Source organism: Equus przewalskii, chromosome 27, assembly GCF_037783145.1.
Source record: "Equus przewalskii isolate Varuska chromosome 27, EquPr2, whole genome shotgun sequence".
In the NCBI taxonomy this organism is placed as follows: domain Eukaryota; kingdom Metazoa; phylum Chordata; class Mammalia; order Perissodactyla; family Equidae; genus Equus; species Equus przewalskii.
Window position 1 is genome coordinate 38,122,098 of NC_091857.1, and position 16,060 is coordinate 38,138,157.

Sequence of the window (16,060 nt, forward strand, 5' to 3'; positions counted from 1 at the left end):
CACCTCTTGTTAAATTAATCTCTTAAACCAGTGGTGAGTGGGGAAGGGAGGGGAGGGGAGGCTGAAGGTACGTAGCAATGTCTTTTCTTTGTGAGATGCCTGAAAGTTACCTTTGATCTTAACAAAGGCTGGAACAGTGACTGATCTAAGCACTTTATTTCCATTAAAAGTAACTTGGTGACGCGTGACACGTTACTGGTGCACGGTAACTTGCGGCGTGCTGCATGTTTCGGTGGCACAGGACACAGGAGAGCATTCTTTCAGTGCAGAAGGTGCAGAAGGAGAACCCAAGGCCCCCAGACTTAGCCCTCTCGGGCGAGGAACTTATGTTGCATATCCTTGTGTGAGTCTCTTTTTACATAAATGGGGACACGCCGACCCACGCTCTCTGATTTCACAATGGTTTTGGACTGTCTACTAAATCGTCACCTCTTGGTTCCCAGTCATCAGCCAGGAAAGCAGAGAAACTACTGGGTAAGCGAAAAAGAGTCCATTCGACTCTTGATTCAATGGCCAAACAGCTGAAACGCTGTGAGGAACTCAGCCTCCAGCCATTCACCCTAGCATCCCCATCCGTAAGATAAGAAGCGATCTTGAATTCCACATGCCTCATGGTTCTGCATTCAACTCACAGCGTGCAAGGTTCTTTGTCAATGTCGAGTCCAAGGTCAGCGATCCACGGGCACTGTATTTATTAACTTCGGGGATGAGTAAACAAACCCCAAAAAGAGGGCATCGAGGTTGTGATCTCACCAAACACTCTCTGATTGATTCGTATGTGTAGGACACTCTGGAGCTCGCTGTTCGTATCGTGCAGGAATTGCTCAGGATTTTTCGGGAAAAAAATTCAGGGTCCTGCAAAATGGATCACCTAAATAACTTGAAACAGGATTTACATAGTCTTCCTTTTCAAAGTGCGTTGACATTTTTCAAATCCATTTGGTCATTCGATCTTCAGAACAGCTTTATTCTCCTGATTGATGATGAGGAAGTCTCAAAGATGAAGTGAGCTGCTCATACAGCAGATGGGACCAGCACCGGGGTCCTGGCTGGGCTGCTGTCAGCGTCACCGTCCTCCACACCTGGCTAAAGAGGCTGGGCCCCTCGAGGAGGCCTGAGAACTCAGGTCTGAAGCAGGCTGTGGCCACCGGCCGTGGCTGCATTGAACAGAAAAGGGGTTTCTCCTAAAGGACTTTTGGTGGCTCCCTGGATCAGCAGGAGGGCTCAGGAACAGGGCCCAGTGGCTGTACAGCAGGAACAGCGCCCCAAATCCTACGCAGAGCTGACACCGTGAGGATGCTGGTCTGTTGTATCTGAGCCCCAGGCGTACGTACCTCCTCTGGCACCCCACACTCTATGCTCAGGCCCCCCACAATCCCCATGGGCCTGCAGTCACCAGGCTGCTTCTCCATGTCCTGGCTGCAGATTCAGAGGTCTGAACACAGCTGGACCATATGCCCACATCCTAGCTGGGGGGCGGCCAGAGGAATTGAGTGTGTTAGTTTCCTGTGGTTCTCATAACCAAGTACCAGACACTGGGTGCTTAAGACTACAGAAATGGGTTCTCGCACAGTTCTGGAGGCCAGAAGTCTGAGGTCAAGGTGTCGGCAGGGTCAGTTCCCGCTGAAGCCTCTGGGGGAACATCTGTCCCAGGCCTCCTCTAGCTTCTAGTGGCTGCCGGCCATCCTTGGCCTGTGGCCACATCGCTCCAAGCTGCCTCCACCTTCACACGGCCTCCCCACTGTGTCTCAAGTGTCCTGTCTCCTATGAGAACATCTGTCCTTGGATTTAGGGCTCACTCTAAATCCAGGACAAGCTCATCTCATGATCCTTAATTGATTATATCCACCAAGGATGTTTTTCTAAATAAGGGCCCACTCACGGGTTCTGAGGCTCAGGATGTGAGCGTATCTTTTGGGGGGCCACATTTCAGCCCACTCTAGTGAGCATTTAGTATTTCCATCTTCCACAGCAGGAGGCGAGCTCAGCTTCCCACCAAGCCCCATAGAGTAGGGAATTCTCCAGACACTGGAAGGGGTTCAGCCAAAGAACACAAGCACCGTTCACTGCCGGGTCACCCTCTACATTTACAGAGGCGAGAGGTCGCGCCGTCACTGCCCGGCATGCAGATGCGTCCGGGCAGCAGGTGCCTCCTGCCTCTCCGCCATCTCCTCCAGCTCCTTCAGCTTCTTCCCCAGCTCGGCTTGTCTCCCACGCCCCACACAGAAGCCAGCTCCAGCGCCCGCCGTTACTCTTCCCATAAAGTGCAAACAGGCAAGTTGAAGAGGTCATTAAGGAATTTTCAAAACACCTACAGAGGGCTGCGCTGACCTCAATTTGTGCGGCTTCCAATATCTGGCCGTGGTGACAACCATCAGGCCGAGAAGAATTTTTATTTTGCCTTCAAGTGGCATGTGAGTTGAGCACCGCTAAAGGACGCAGCCCGTATGACCTTCTTCCCTGGTCTGTCCTAGCCCCAGAAGTCTCCAGAACTGGCTCGATCCTTGGAGGGAAAGCATCTCCCCATAGGGCTCTTGTGTAAATCATATAAATCATGCAAATGCGCATAGACTGCCTGGAAGGTGGCCTCGCCCACTGAGCTCAGGCAGGGACATAGATGGAAATTACTGGCGTTTCTACTAGCTGTGCTCATTTCCAGCACCGCAGACCTCGGCATCACAGGAATGGGATCAAGGGAGTCAGGAGAGAGGAGGGAACTGTCTACGAGCTCAGACTAAGGGAGCAGTGGCTTGGCAGTGGTCAGTGGGAACTGTGGGTGGTGGGTTCCCCCAACAGCCCCACTTTGGTGCCTCTCCCCCACGTCAGCCCCTGGCACCCTCACCTCTTCCTGGATGCCCGCCTCTCCCCATGCACATGGCCATGTAGGTCCACACGCCCAGGAGGTGGCCATGGTTCAGATGGGCTCATGTCCTCCTTGAACTCCACCTGGCTTTGGGTGCATCCTCCGCTGGTACTCCTGGCTGACCACTTCCCAGTGTCCAACAGCCTCTGCTTTAGCACGAAGGGCTGGGGGGCCTCACCTGTGCTGAGTCTGGGGGGACGGGCTCCAGAGAGCCTGCCCAGAGACAGCAATGCCTGAACCCAAAGATGTGAGTCACTGGGACATGACAGGTACCTGGAAGGGGAAAGGGGGTCCAGCAGCCAGACCTCTCACGCAGGTCATTGGGGAGCTGGTCATCCCAGCTACTTGGATGGTCAGTCCTGAGCTGGCACAGCTGCCAGAAAGCAAGCTGGCCTGGGCTGCTGGACAGGGAAGGCTGCCAGGAGCACAATTGCCATGCTGCTCCACTGGGCCTGGGCCCAGATATCTGTCCACACACACACACACACACACACACACACATAAACAGAGAGACACAGGCACACGCACTCACACACATCCACCCCCACATGCACACACATGTACACGCACAGAGACACGGGCACATATACTGTGCTTGCACGCACACGTGCTATCGGTACATAGGAGCTGTTATTAGATTTTCTGTTCCTTGAGTTCAGGGAGGCATCCTGCTAGCACTGGCCATCTTTAAGCCACATTACATTGGTTTGACTTGTTTTAAATGGAATTTCCTGCTTATTTTTTGACCTTCTCAAACATAGGATTCTTCTGACTCGAATATAAATTTCTCCATTTCTCTTACTTCGCTTTCAAAGCTTTTCTTCCTTTTTATATAAAATATTCGCCTCCTCCAAAGAGTCTGGAGTCTCCCTTAGCTTAGAGATGATTTCATAAACTCAGGACACCCAAGGCCTCATCTCCTTCCTGGTTGGAGATGAAATGCCGCAGGGAGCCTCACTTCCTTCCTTCCTTGCTTTTTGGACACTGGCCGCTATGCCTGCACCCTGCGGCCAGGCACAGGACAGCCCTGCTCCCGTCCAGCCTTTGTCCCTGTGCCACGGCAAGAGCTGGCCCCGTGGGACGACGTTGAATGCCACAGGGGCATGCAAACAACACAGGACTCCACGCTGACCCAAAGCTCGTTTTCTCTGTCACTCGGGAACATGTTTTATGCGAATTCATTCCCCGAAGTCCTTGGGGGAAGCGTTGAAACACCTCTATTCACACGCGTCTTTAAACAACTGTCATCAGCTCTGCAGCGAAGGAGGGCCCAGCAGGCGGTGGAGGCGAGAGCAGAACCACCTCCCAACCCGCTCTGCTCCTGCCGCCAGGGCCCCTGCTGAAGCCCACATCCCTCTTGGAAAATCACTCTTGATGGTCCTCCTTCAGGGTGGCCTGTGACTCGCAAGGAGCCCACAAAACCACGTCTACAGTCTGAGAGAGGACAGCCAGGTTTCCAGACCGTGCTAACGCTGCGAGTCAGCCCGTCTGGGGGCCCGCGCCTGGTCGGGGGAATAAACAGGGACCCGCCAGTGCTGGCTGGGGCTGGGGGCCTCTGCTGCTATTTGGGGTCTGGTCTGTGCCCACCTATGCTAAAGTTCAAGGCAGACAAGTGGGGCCTCGAGACATCCAGTCTCGACTATGGAGACCTCACCAGGGTCTGTGCTGGAGACCTGAGGGGTGAGGCCCCTGCTCCTGGCATGGGGCAAAGCAGAGCTGGAGTGGGTCAGCGAGGGGAGCTGTGGAATCTTCCAGAAGGCAGCCAGGTGTCAGGAAGGGACTGGGAGGCAGGAGCCCAGGTCTGCTGGTGCCCGAATCTGCCCTGCGCTCTCTCACTGGCTCCAGGCGTTGCCCTCTGCGTTCCGGCTCTTTAATCCCATGACGTGCTGGTTTTCTCCTCCATTGACTAATGCACAACTTCTGCCATCTTGTTACTCACTATCAATTTCCTTGGCAACCAGGCTCTTCATAAACATAATTGCCGTAAATTCTGAATCTCTGGGGTTCAAATTAGTGATATTGTAGCGTGTTGCCCAAAAGGCTTAATTTGAACATCATCCCAAGAAATGGCCAGGGAATCTGATCTACGTCAGCTCCAACAACGACATCGTCAAACATGCACCCCTCCAAAAGCCACGAGCCAGGAGGCAGCTGCTAACACGGGGAGCATCCTTGACTTACTGGTAAGGGGGAAAAAGCAGACGAGAAAACAGTACAAATAGCAGGATCCCAATTTTGTCTTTGTAAAATTAACAATAGACAGATAGATATTTAGAATACATGGGGGGTGATATTTAGAATACATGGGGGGTGGAGAGAAATGCCTGGAAGGATACACACCAATATAATGTTAACTTATATTAAATATAAATATAACATTAATATTAAATTATAATATTATGTCTGTTTTATAATATATTATCTATTATATTTTATGTAAATAATGTTATTGTATTAAATATTATAATATTTAATATAAAAATATTAAATTAATATTAAATATTAAACAAAATAATATAATATTAAATGAGCTGTTTTCTGGACCAATAGGATCACAGGTCAATTTTTAAATTTTCTTCTTGGAGCTGCTCTGTATTTCCTCCGTTGTCTACAACGATCATGTTATTCTGTATTCAGAGAAACGATGTCTAAAGCATCAAGAATGTAGCCATGGGCCTTGAGTGGCAGGGCACAGCTGCCCTGTTTGCACTCTGCACTGCCTGCGCCCTCTCTTCCCCATGTCTGTTCACTCTCTGGGTCAAAGTCTGTGCCAGGTCTCTTCTCCAGCTCTGTTCACTTTCTGGAATTTTCTGCCCCTCACATGTCAACAAGCCTGGGCTCCTTCTTGCCGCTGTTGTTGAACCTGCCATTTGCCGACGTCAGTGTCCTAGCGGTAAACCCACAGACGCAGCTCCCCTGGGCTTCCCTTCTCCATGGGCTGAGCATCCTGCAGTGAGGTCCACGGCCTGGGGGTGCCCTGGGAGGCCGAGGCCTGCTCCTGGTCCTCCTACAAACTGTAAAAGGGGTGTGCTTGTGTGCCTTTTCTCAGATGAAGACCCATGGCTTTCATCTACTTCCTGACAGGGTCCGTGATGCAAGAAAGCACTAAGAACAGCCCACTCCAAGGGGAGGCTGTGGGCTCTCAGTGCCTGGAGACATGCCCAGGGTCGAGCTCCCTGCCTTTCCCCACCTCGCTGGTTCCAAGCTCTTGCATTTCAGGCCCCCTCTTTGGTCCCCTTGTCGTGGTGGAGGAGGGGCAGAGAAGGCTTTTGAGCTTCCTGCACAGCCACCTGTGCCTGGCACAGAAGCAAGTCACCAGGACCAGATCTGAATGTCGGATTCTCCAGATTCCCATCACTTTGGGCAGAAAGATGAAATGTTTTCATGTAACCTTGCCCCTGCTTGGCCCCTGACCCGGAAGTGTTTAGAAAACCTGCCCAGGGAGGTTCTGGTTCCAGCCGGGCTGCTGGGGCACTGCCCTCGCAGCATGTCCCCGGCACACGCTCCAGAGCTGCAGTGGCTCCTGCAGGGGTGGGGGAAGTGTTGGAACCAGCAAAGACGCGGAGTTGCTTTGCTTCTGTTTTAGAAGTCACCCGCGTTTTATTTTTAGCATATGCAGAGCCACGCTTGATGATAAGGGGAATAGAGTGACACCGTGGGTGGTATCTTTCTGCCTAAAATTCCGGGTGTGATCACCAAGTAACGAAGCTAATCTTCCTTATGTCTTGTGAACTGACACTCAGCTAAAAGCCTTCCGAAGCCGCTCGCCCCGTGGCGGCGTTTCCGGGCTGGCTGTGCCGCCTGCCAGAGGGAGCGTCCTGAAGGTGAACACTCGCTTGGAGGCAGAAGCTCCAGCTGATTCTTTGATGGAAGCTGGTGTCCTGACTTGTAAGGCACACCTCTGCATGGCCTCCCAGAAGGGGATCAAGCCTGGGTTCTGCTCATCCTTAACTCGGCCTGTTTAGTTCTCATCCGTTCTAAGTCAACACTTTCTCCTGTTAACGGCTCCAGCGAGGACCTTGAAACGAAAAGCTTTCATCTCCATGAAACTTTCCTCCTTGCTAGGAAGGCTGCCCGCTGCCCCTTCATTGCATTTTAACGCTCTGGGGCCACAAATCTCCCCCTTTCTTTCCTTTTTGAGATAAAAGACTTCTTTGTCTCGTGTGCTCAGCTGGTGCTGAGGGGTATGAAGAGAGGAAGCAAGAAGAGTCGAGGTTCAGGGAGCGGGGGGCAGGAGGGGCGTCCGTCCTATAGAAACCGCGTGGACGAATGCCGCGGAACAGGCCTGTGATGTTAGAGTCCGCTGTGGCTGAGCCGAGTGAGAGGCGAGACCTGACTATCGGCAGCCTGGGCGGGAGTGGGATCCACCGCACGGAGCCAGCTTGCCTCCTTGGGACACGGGGAGCTGTGGGCTGGCCCCCCGTTACCAGCCTTGCAAGATCCTGCGCATGTGTCCCTGGTAACCCTTTTGTTTCTCTGTGTTGCCAGTGGAAGGACTAAAAGTGGTGGAGATCGAGAAATGCAAGAGTGACATTAAAAAGATGAGGGAGGAGCTGGCAGCCAGAAGCAACAGGTAAGGTCTGCGCTGGGGGAGCCCAAGGGCAGGTGGGCTCGGGGAGAGCTCCACGTGGACAGCCGGGGCAGGGGCGTGCGCTTTGTCCTCCCTAAAGCGAGGCTGGAGCTGTCTGATCCAGCGCTGGCCGGGCTGAGCGCGGTCTGGAGGCAGCCCTGCTCCACTGGGGACTTGCTTTTGAATTACACAGCTTTCGTGTCATGAAAGAGGGTTTATGGCGGATGGAGGCTGGGAGCACGACTTCTTGAAAAAGGCAGATGATTCTCCTGCAGATCAAAGTGTGGGATTAACTTACCCAGCGTGAAAGACGTTGACATCAATTTTTAAAGAAAGAGAACAATAGAAAGAAAAAGGCGGTTGGCTTGCAGGGGACGAGTGTCCTCGTGCCCCAGAGACCCCACTCCCATTGGACGTTCCCACAGCACAGGACACAGGTCAGGGGAGCAATGCCCTGAGGTCTCCAGCCATTCTGGACACAGAACTCACTTGTCCTGTGGAACCAGGGTCCTTCTGCATGTGCCCCTGGGGAGCCAGCGTGAGGTGGCCCAGGGTGCCAAAATTCTTGAAGACGGTGCCCCAGGCTTCATCACATCTCCTTGAAAACAGTTTTCTTTGTTAACAGGACCCTCTGCCAAAACCGTGGTCACAGTAAATGTTCAGGTTGAGGGCAGAGATGCACAATGAGAGCAAAGATGATGATGGATAGCACACGCATTGAGCGCTCACTGTATGCGGGGCTGTGCCAAGCACTCTGCTTACAAGCACCAGCTCACTCCTGTCTGCTCTCCTGGGTTCTCTTCACTCCCCTGGTGACCCATCCAGGAGACCCCATGGTTATAATGTGGCCCATCCCCCAACCCTGCGGGCACACACCGCTGCAGACTGCCGAGGTCACAGCTGTCCTCAGCAGGATTTTATGGGGACTGATGAACCTAGAGACAGCCCTGTGCAAATGCAGCATGTCGTTTTATGCAGAGTCACCTATCAGAATGAAGAGCATTCCCTGATTTTAAAAAATTGAGGGCAGCCTTCTTACTTGGGGAGTGTGGCTTCCTGGAAGGGTCTTCAGGGGCCAGGAGGCGGAGGGAAAGCTGATGTTCACAGCTCTGTCCCATCCGAGTCCAGTGAGGCTGGCCGGCCTCAGAGCGGGCTCAGGGAGTGGCCTGACGGGCTCAGAGTCACGTTAACATGTGTCTTATGCAGACCATGCTGTATTGATGTCACACTTACGAGGCAGCTAATTAGGATGTCGGGATGTTTCATCTCATTTGATTTGGGGGAAGTTGGGGCAAAGGAGTTAGTGACCACAGAAAACTGAGCGAGTAATTCATCTTTGCCATCCCGTAGTGGATGGAGGAGGCTCTTTAGGCAACTTGGCATGAGTCCGCCCTGTGATCCATAAGAGCCCTGGAGTTGCACGGGGCAGCCACGCAGCTGGGCCCCCGGAGCTGGGAACTGGGTCGGTGGCTGAAGGATGCTCAGACTCACAGTGCCCCTGGTCATGCGTGGCTCAGCTCAGCCCACTGGCCACCCCCTGTGCCCTAGCTGCCACATGCTGGACCTCCATCCTGTGGCCAGTCCTAACACCCAAGTGAGAAGTGCCAACTAGCCAGGCTCCTCTCCGACCGGCCTCACACTGGCTGCCTGTGGCTGAGTGCCGCGTCTGCTGTGCTGAGAGGGAGGTGTCCACAGGGTGCCCATCAGGGCCATGTGCTCCCGGAATCACCTGGCGCAGCTGCCCTCTGCCCAGGGCCAGGTTGGGGCAGGATGCCTCGGAAGGGGACTGTGGGTCCAGCGCTGCCGGCATTACCAGCCTCATCTGGCAGCACTGGGAGAAGAGGATTAAAGCCTGAAACTGAAGTTTCCCCGAGCCTTCTTGGCTTCAGTCCCCCGTCTGTGCAATGGGCTGGAGAACCCCTCCACCCAGAGGGTGTGTGTCTTGGGCTGGATTGGTGCCACCTCTGTGGGCATCACCCCCACACACACCTGTGCTCATCCACAGGACCCACAGAGCACTTGTGGGGGGCGTTTTTAGAATGCAGCTTCTCATCCCTCCTCAAATGACTAAACCCTGCCCCCCGCCTGGAGCAGCCAGGCTGAGTCCTGAGCCCCCGGCCTCACTGGCCCTATGCCTGCCGGCTCCCAGCCCCCTCGGCTCCTCCACCCTCCTCCCCTTCTGCGGAAGCAGCATGGGCCCCAGGGAGGGAGTGCCGCTTCTGGTGTGCTCTTTGCATGCACTGGCCCTGCGGTTCAGGTTGCAGGGAAAAACCAATTTTATCCACGCCGTGGTAGCTTCCTGTGGCTGCTGTGACAAAGCCCCACAGACTAGGGGCTTCAAACAACACTAATTTACTCTCTCACAGTTCCCGAGGCCAGAAGTCCAAGATCAGGGTGCCAGGAGGGCCAAGCTGCCCCGGAGCCTTGAGGGGGGTCTATCTCCAGCCTCTGGGGGTGGCCAGCAATTCTTGAGATTCCTTGGCTTGTAGAGGCCTCACTCCATCCCTGCCTCTGTCTTCCCTTGGTCTTCTCCTGGTGTCTCTTTGTCCAAATGTCCCCGTTTTAAAAGGACCCCAGTCATTGTTGGATTTAGGGCCGACTCTATTCCAATCTGACCTCATCTTAACTAGTCACGTCTGCGATGACCCTATTTCAAATTAGGTCACATTCACAGGTACTGGGGTGAGGGTGGGGGGTTAGGAATTCAACGTATGACTTTGGGGGCACAATGCAACCCGTGACACACCACGTGGGGAAGATACACCCAACTTCAGAGCCCGCGGGAGGAAGCCCACTGCGAGCCAGGAGACCAGGCGTCACCTGCAGCCGCCCCCAGGGAGGGTGGGCTGAGCGGAGGCCTGGTGGGCGCTTGGGCCCACCCGAGGAATGAGGCCTCTTCATCACTCCCCCAAGAAGTCCATTTTTAGAGCTCACAGCGCCGTAATCTAGAGAAGACGCCCCAGCGCCCTGTCCGCCTCTAGAGGAGATATTCTCAGCAGACGGTTTTCACAGCATCCCACGTAGGTGAGAGACGGGTAAAGGGGACTCTTCAATCAGAAATGGAACGGGGTAAAAAGCTCGAACGTTGCTGACGCAGGTGGAAAAGAGAAACCCAGCACTGGGCTCAGGTCTGATCCACAGCAGCACAGCTCCCCTCGGACCCTGGTCCGGGAGCCCAGCAGCCTCTGTGCCCCACACGAACAGTGCTTCGCTTTTCTTTATGGGGAAACAAATTCCGATAGAGAACTGTGAGCCGTTTGGCAACCCCTTCTGTCTCTGCTGACGGTAGCTTCCATTTTGATCATGTGAGGGTGCCATGTGACGATTTAGCGTCCCCGAGACCCGGCCTGTTAAAATGGGACTTCGCCGGGACTGCCGGGGAGAAATTGCACCACAGAGCAGCTCTTTCTGGCTATATCAACCCAGCCGGTTGGAGATCTTGCCTGTTTGGGAAAGCAGAAGAGACAAAGGCACCAGGCCGGGTTGAGCCCAGCCCTGCACCCACACAGATGGCTGATGAGCCTGAAGTGCTGACCCACTTTCGCCCACACAGTGCACCCCAGCAGGGCCTCGGAGCCAGGGGTCTGCGTGGACCAGAACTGCCCTTTCTTCTCGGGGAGTAGCGGGTGGCAGGCAGGGCGTGTGCAAGCTCACAAACACCCCCAGATCAGGCTGCACCCCCACAAGAGGAAAGATGCCCAATTGCCTGCTCACACTTAGGGCGGGGCCAGGCCTCGCTGAGGGCCCCCAGCACCGAGCCAGCACAGAGTGGAGCTTGCTGGTTTCCCCAGAGCAGGGGAGGGCTGCAGGAGCATCCAGAAGCATCTGATGGCTCTGGGGGTCTGTAATGTCCACTTTCATCGGGAACAAATGGCCTTGACCGCTGACTGAGCCCCAGGGGAGGGGAGGCTGGGAGCCCGGAAAACGAAAGGAAAAATAAGCCCCAAACAGAATGAAAAGAAAAGGCACCAGCCAGCTGCTCTATCCACTGGAGGATGCTGGTTCCCGTGGCAACGGGTCGCAGAGGGAGCAGGCAGAGGCCGCCTGGCAAGGTGGGGAGGCCCCGGCAGGAGTCACCAGGCATCCAGCAGATGCTCTCAACGCTGGGATTTTCGAGGAAGCAGCTGGATTCTAACAGATTTCATCTTGCTTGGTGAAGGCTTCCACAGCCCTCCTGGGAAATGAGCAGGACTTACCTGGGTGGCACCTGTGTAGCTGTTTATACAAAAGAGGTTAAAAGCAGAAAAGAAATCATGATGATACTATCTATTTCCTTAAGTGCACAGACCAAGCGTGTCACTGCTCAGAAGTGTGTCAGTGGGATTTCTCGTTGACACGGGGCCCATGGAAATCATTTGGTTGGTCCCTCTCATTGGTTCGTTTTGTTGTCCTCCTGCTAAATCTGTGTTAACATCCCCCTGTGCACATTAAGCTGTCATAAGCAACTCTGGTGATTTTTGCAAGCAAAGAAAATAATACTGAAGACTCCTTTTTCAAAAAGGGCGTAGATTTGTTATTCTGAGTTTGCAAGTAGCATAGCCTTCTTGTAAAACCTCCAGACCATACTGACGAGAGGGTGAATCACCAGTGATGACAGCAGCCACAATGTCCCCAGTTGAAAGCTGGATGCCGAGCTTCCCAGATGTTTTTGTACGCGTAGATATCTTGTTTTGAAAAACAACTAAGAAATACTGTGTTGTAATCTGTTTTCACTTACAACATCGAGAACAATAAATAGGTCAGTTTTAGCCGACATAAATAGCTCATACTTTTTTTCAGAAACCCACAGTCCAGCACTCATTTTTCACCCACCAAATGTGTCTTTTTTCCTCATAGAAAAAAATGCGTTTCCTTTCAGTACATACTGTATGCAACATTTCTCTTCCCTTTTCACCTAAAATTCCCTCACTTCACATAATAACTCATAATTATCTTAAAGATCACATAATGGTCCATCTTGTTGATGTACCGTAATGGTTTACATTATTTCCCATTTGGAAAGATTAAGGTGGTATGTGGTTTGGTTTTGTGTTTTTGTAACAACAGATAACACTGCGATGAATACCTTTGTGCATGGAGCTGTTTGCTTGCATCTAATTCTTTTCTTAAAATAAATTCCCCAGAGTTGACTTCCTGGCTTAAAGGATGTGAATTTCTTGGTGGCTCTTACTATACTGTATTAACTTGCTCTCCCAGAGGATGAACATCATTTGCAAATCGCAGGAGCTTCCACTGTTCACCTGGATGTGCTGGTCCCCTGCCCACCAGCCTGGGAATCTCAACCAAGGGGGTGTGGATCCCCCATCTTGCTCCCCGATCAGTCGGAGGATGGAGAGCATGTTCACGTCCAAGAAAGTTAAGGTCCCAGGTGGGGAGGAGGCCAAGGACAGCCAGATCTCCTGGGGAAGCCCCCACGTCCAGCCGCAAAGGCCAACACACTCTCCCTTGATATCAGCAGGTGGCTTTCCCTCCAAAACACGCCTGGCTCCTTCTGTTCTGTTCTTATGTGGGATAACTTGATATGGAGTAATGAAGAAAAACAGAGTCAGATTGCAAATTCGTCCTTCAACATATATGTAATGGGGAAAATTGGACACATCCTGAAAGTCCATCTTGGGGACTGGATTGGTAGCCTGTGGTGCAGCCACACCTGAAGGACCAGAGGACAATGTGCTTTTTCATGAAGTTGAGCTCTGAAGCGACACACGATGAGTTTGTGATAGGTTAAATGAAAAAAAACTTTATGAAAGAATAAGTTTAGTTCAATTCCGTCTTTGTTTAGAAGCACAAGAGGCTGTGCATGTGTGTCTATACCTAGGAAAATTTCAGAAAGATACCCCAAATTGTTAACAGAGGGTGTTTCCATGCTGTGGGATTTAAAAGAAAGAAGTGGGTGAACTGGGGATTTAGATTTTTTTTTTTGCTTTATCTACTTTCATGTTATTCAAATTTTTTAGAATAAAAGTGTTTTGCTTGCATTATTAAAAAACGATTTTTAGAAGCTTGTCTAAAATGAAGATGGCGTGTTTTCCAAGAGCCCAATATTATCTCGGGAGGTCCAGGCCGTGTCCCTGGGGGTTCACAATGAGATGTTACAGGCTTTATGACTTATTCTCCTGTAACAGATGAGATCAAAGGGGAGTTGTACGGTTGGGTTTGGTTTGGTTTTAGGTCTTTTTGTTTGTTTTTGCTCTGTGGAGGTCCGCACAGTCAGCTGCCCAGGGGGACATAGGACCGAAGCTGCAATGCCAGAGCTGATCTTTTCCATTTCTCTGTAGGACCAGCTGTCCCTGTAAGTATAGCTTTTTGGACAACAGCAAGAAGTTGACACCTCGACGCGATGTCCCCACTTATCCCAAGGTAAGATAGAACGCTGCGTCTGAGCAACAGTAGCCCTGTGCCCACAGCCCGAGGGCACGGGCCCCCGACCCTGAGCCACCCTGGCCTCCTGGCCAGGCCCTGCTGTCTGCACCTTTGCCAAAGCAGTTCCCACCGCAGTCCGGGGCTGGGGAACCTTATTCTTAAGCAGAATATTTTTTCTCTTTGACATTTGTTTAGCAAAGTGGTCCCAGACCCTAGCTCCCTGTGCCAGGAGATAAGAGCTCCTCACTGGTGAGTGCCCGGCCCCCATCGCTGGCTTGGGTGAATGGTTTTTATACTCAAACATTATTTAAAGAACTTTCGTTTTTAACTAAATTATTTAAAAGCCATTTTGTTGGATCTCCTGTCCCTGAACAATATGTGGTTATTATGAGAAGTTTTGCCTTTTTGTCACAAAGATCTTTCCGTTCCATAGAGCCCCCCCGGGCCCTCATTAAAGTGGAAGTGCTCTGGGAATTGAGGCAGGTTCTTCAAACAGCCACAGAAGAAGGGTATCTTAATGGTGGTCGCCCATCTGGGGAGTGAGTGAAATCCTGGCCCAGCCGGTTTGAAACATTTTTGCTCTAAGATTCGGGCTCCCACTCGCTCATGCGCGTGTGCTGCAGACCAGAGGCCCGGGCCATCCACAGGGATGTCCTCCTCTGCCCGCGGTCCCCGAAGTGGCGAGGAGCCTCCTGGACCGTGTCGAGGTTCCCTCCCTCGGTTCCGAACGACACGCTAAGTGTCATCCGAGGTTTCCAGATGGACACTATCTCTGCCTTTTGCCCGAGGAAATTGTGGCCCAGATCTCTCCTCCTGCTCCAGGGAGGCACGAGGCCCAGCCTAGGTCTGAAATGAAAGGTGTCGGTCCTCCATAGCAGTTCCTTTTAAAAAAACAAACGAAAGACCTGCGAGAAGACTGTCTCTAATCCTGAAACACTGACTGTCCTGTGTCTAAGCCAGCCTTCTGCTTCCGACGACAGTTTAACCTGCACTGGTCTCCCGGGGAGCCAGCCCCTCTCTGCAGGCTGTGCTGGTTGAGCCCACAGCTAAACCAGTGACAGTTTCCCAGAGAAAAGGAAACTCAAAATAGCTTCTCAGCCAGTATCTGAATCTCTGCCAAGTCCATTTTTTTTTCCCTCGACTTCACTTTATCGTATTTTTTTAAGTCGGGATTATGGAGATGTCATTTGCGTGCAGCGAAGTTCATCTGCCGTAGGTGCAGAGTACTGGGAATTTTATGTGGTTGTGTAACCTCCACCACAATCAAGGCGTAGAACATTTCCATCGCCCCAAAACGTCCCCTCGTGCCCCTGTGTGGTCCATGCCTGGCCCGTGGCCAACCTCACCACCTCTGGCGACCACTGTTGGGATTTCTCTCCCTATAGCTTTGCCCTTTCCAGAATTCCTGTAGAATGTGGCCTTTGAGTCTGGCCACAGGTGTCCTTGAAAGAGGAACAAGGAGAAAGGAAAAAAAACCTGCATCGTCCCCCTGAGGTCACCAGCCTTTGTCTCAGCACAGAGGCCGCAGGTCCCCGGTTAACACTGAGCTCCTGTCCTCTCCAGTACCTGCTCTCTCCAGAGACGGTAGAAGCGCTCCGGAAGCCCACCTTTGACGTCTGGCTTTGGGAGCCCAATGAGGTGAGTGAGGGACCTCCCCTCAGACCCCAGCATCATGGGGACCTGACCTGGAGTACCCCCATGCCTCCTCCTCTTCGGCTTTCTCCTCTCTGTTCTTTGTATTTCAAGAGGGAGATTTCCCTGTCCTTTTTTTTCCCCCCAAAACCCCCTAGTACATAGTTGTATATTCTAGTTGTAGGTCCTTCTAGCTGTGCTGTGTGGGATGCTGCCTCAGCGTGGCCTGATGAGCAGTACCATGTCCGCGCCCAGGATCCCAAGTGGCGAAACCCTGGGCCGCCAAAGCAGAGTGTGCAAACTTACCCACTCGGCCGTGGGGCTGGACCCTCTCTGTTCTTTTTTAACTTGATTCTCCAGGTTTTAATTCACACTGACCCTTGGTAGGCTCAGGAAGGCCCTGAAGACAGAAGTCGGGAAGGGGTGTCAGAGCGGAGGAGCAGGCGGTAAGGTGCAGGGGCGCCAGCCCTCCAGGGAGCACCCTCCACGGGGCACCGTTGCGAGTCCCCAGGGCCATCTGCCAATCCTGCAAACGCCCTCGGCTCCCGCTGTTGTGCCCCCCGAGGAGCAAAGCACAGAGGTGGACCCCACACTGTGGAGGAATATTTCAAGAAAGGGGCTTAACTGCTTAG

General features: G+C 52.7%; 1 protein-coding gene across 8 annotated transcripts in view; it reads left to right on the forward strand.

Annotated features, from left to right (window-relative positions):
• Window positions 1-16,060, forward strand: part of PDE9A (phosphodiesterase 9A) — an 89,801-nt gene that overhangs the window by 56,946 nt on the left and 16,795 nt on the right. For 6 of the 8 annotated variants that reach the window (XM_070597877.1, XM_070597873.1, XM_070597872.1 and 3 more), the window contains 3 exons: window positions 7,352-7,436; window positions 13,712-13,793; window positions 15,360-15,434. In XM_070597877.1, coding sequence (XP_070453978.1) covers window positions 7,352-7,436; window positions 13,712-13,793; window positions 15,360-15,434 — 242 coding nt within the window. Of the gene's footprint in view, window positions 1-170; window positions 5,047-6,492; window positions 6,752-7,351; window positions 7,437-13,711; window positions 13,794-15,359; window positions 15,435-16,060 lie in introns of those variants that run through there. The other 2 variants (XM_070597874.1, XM_070597878.1) reach the window with 2 other exon arrangements.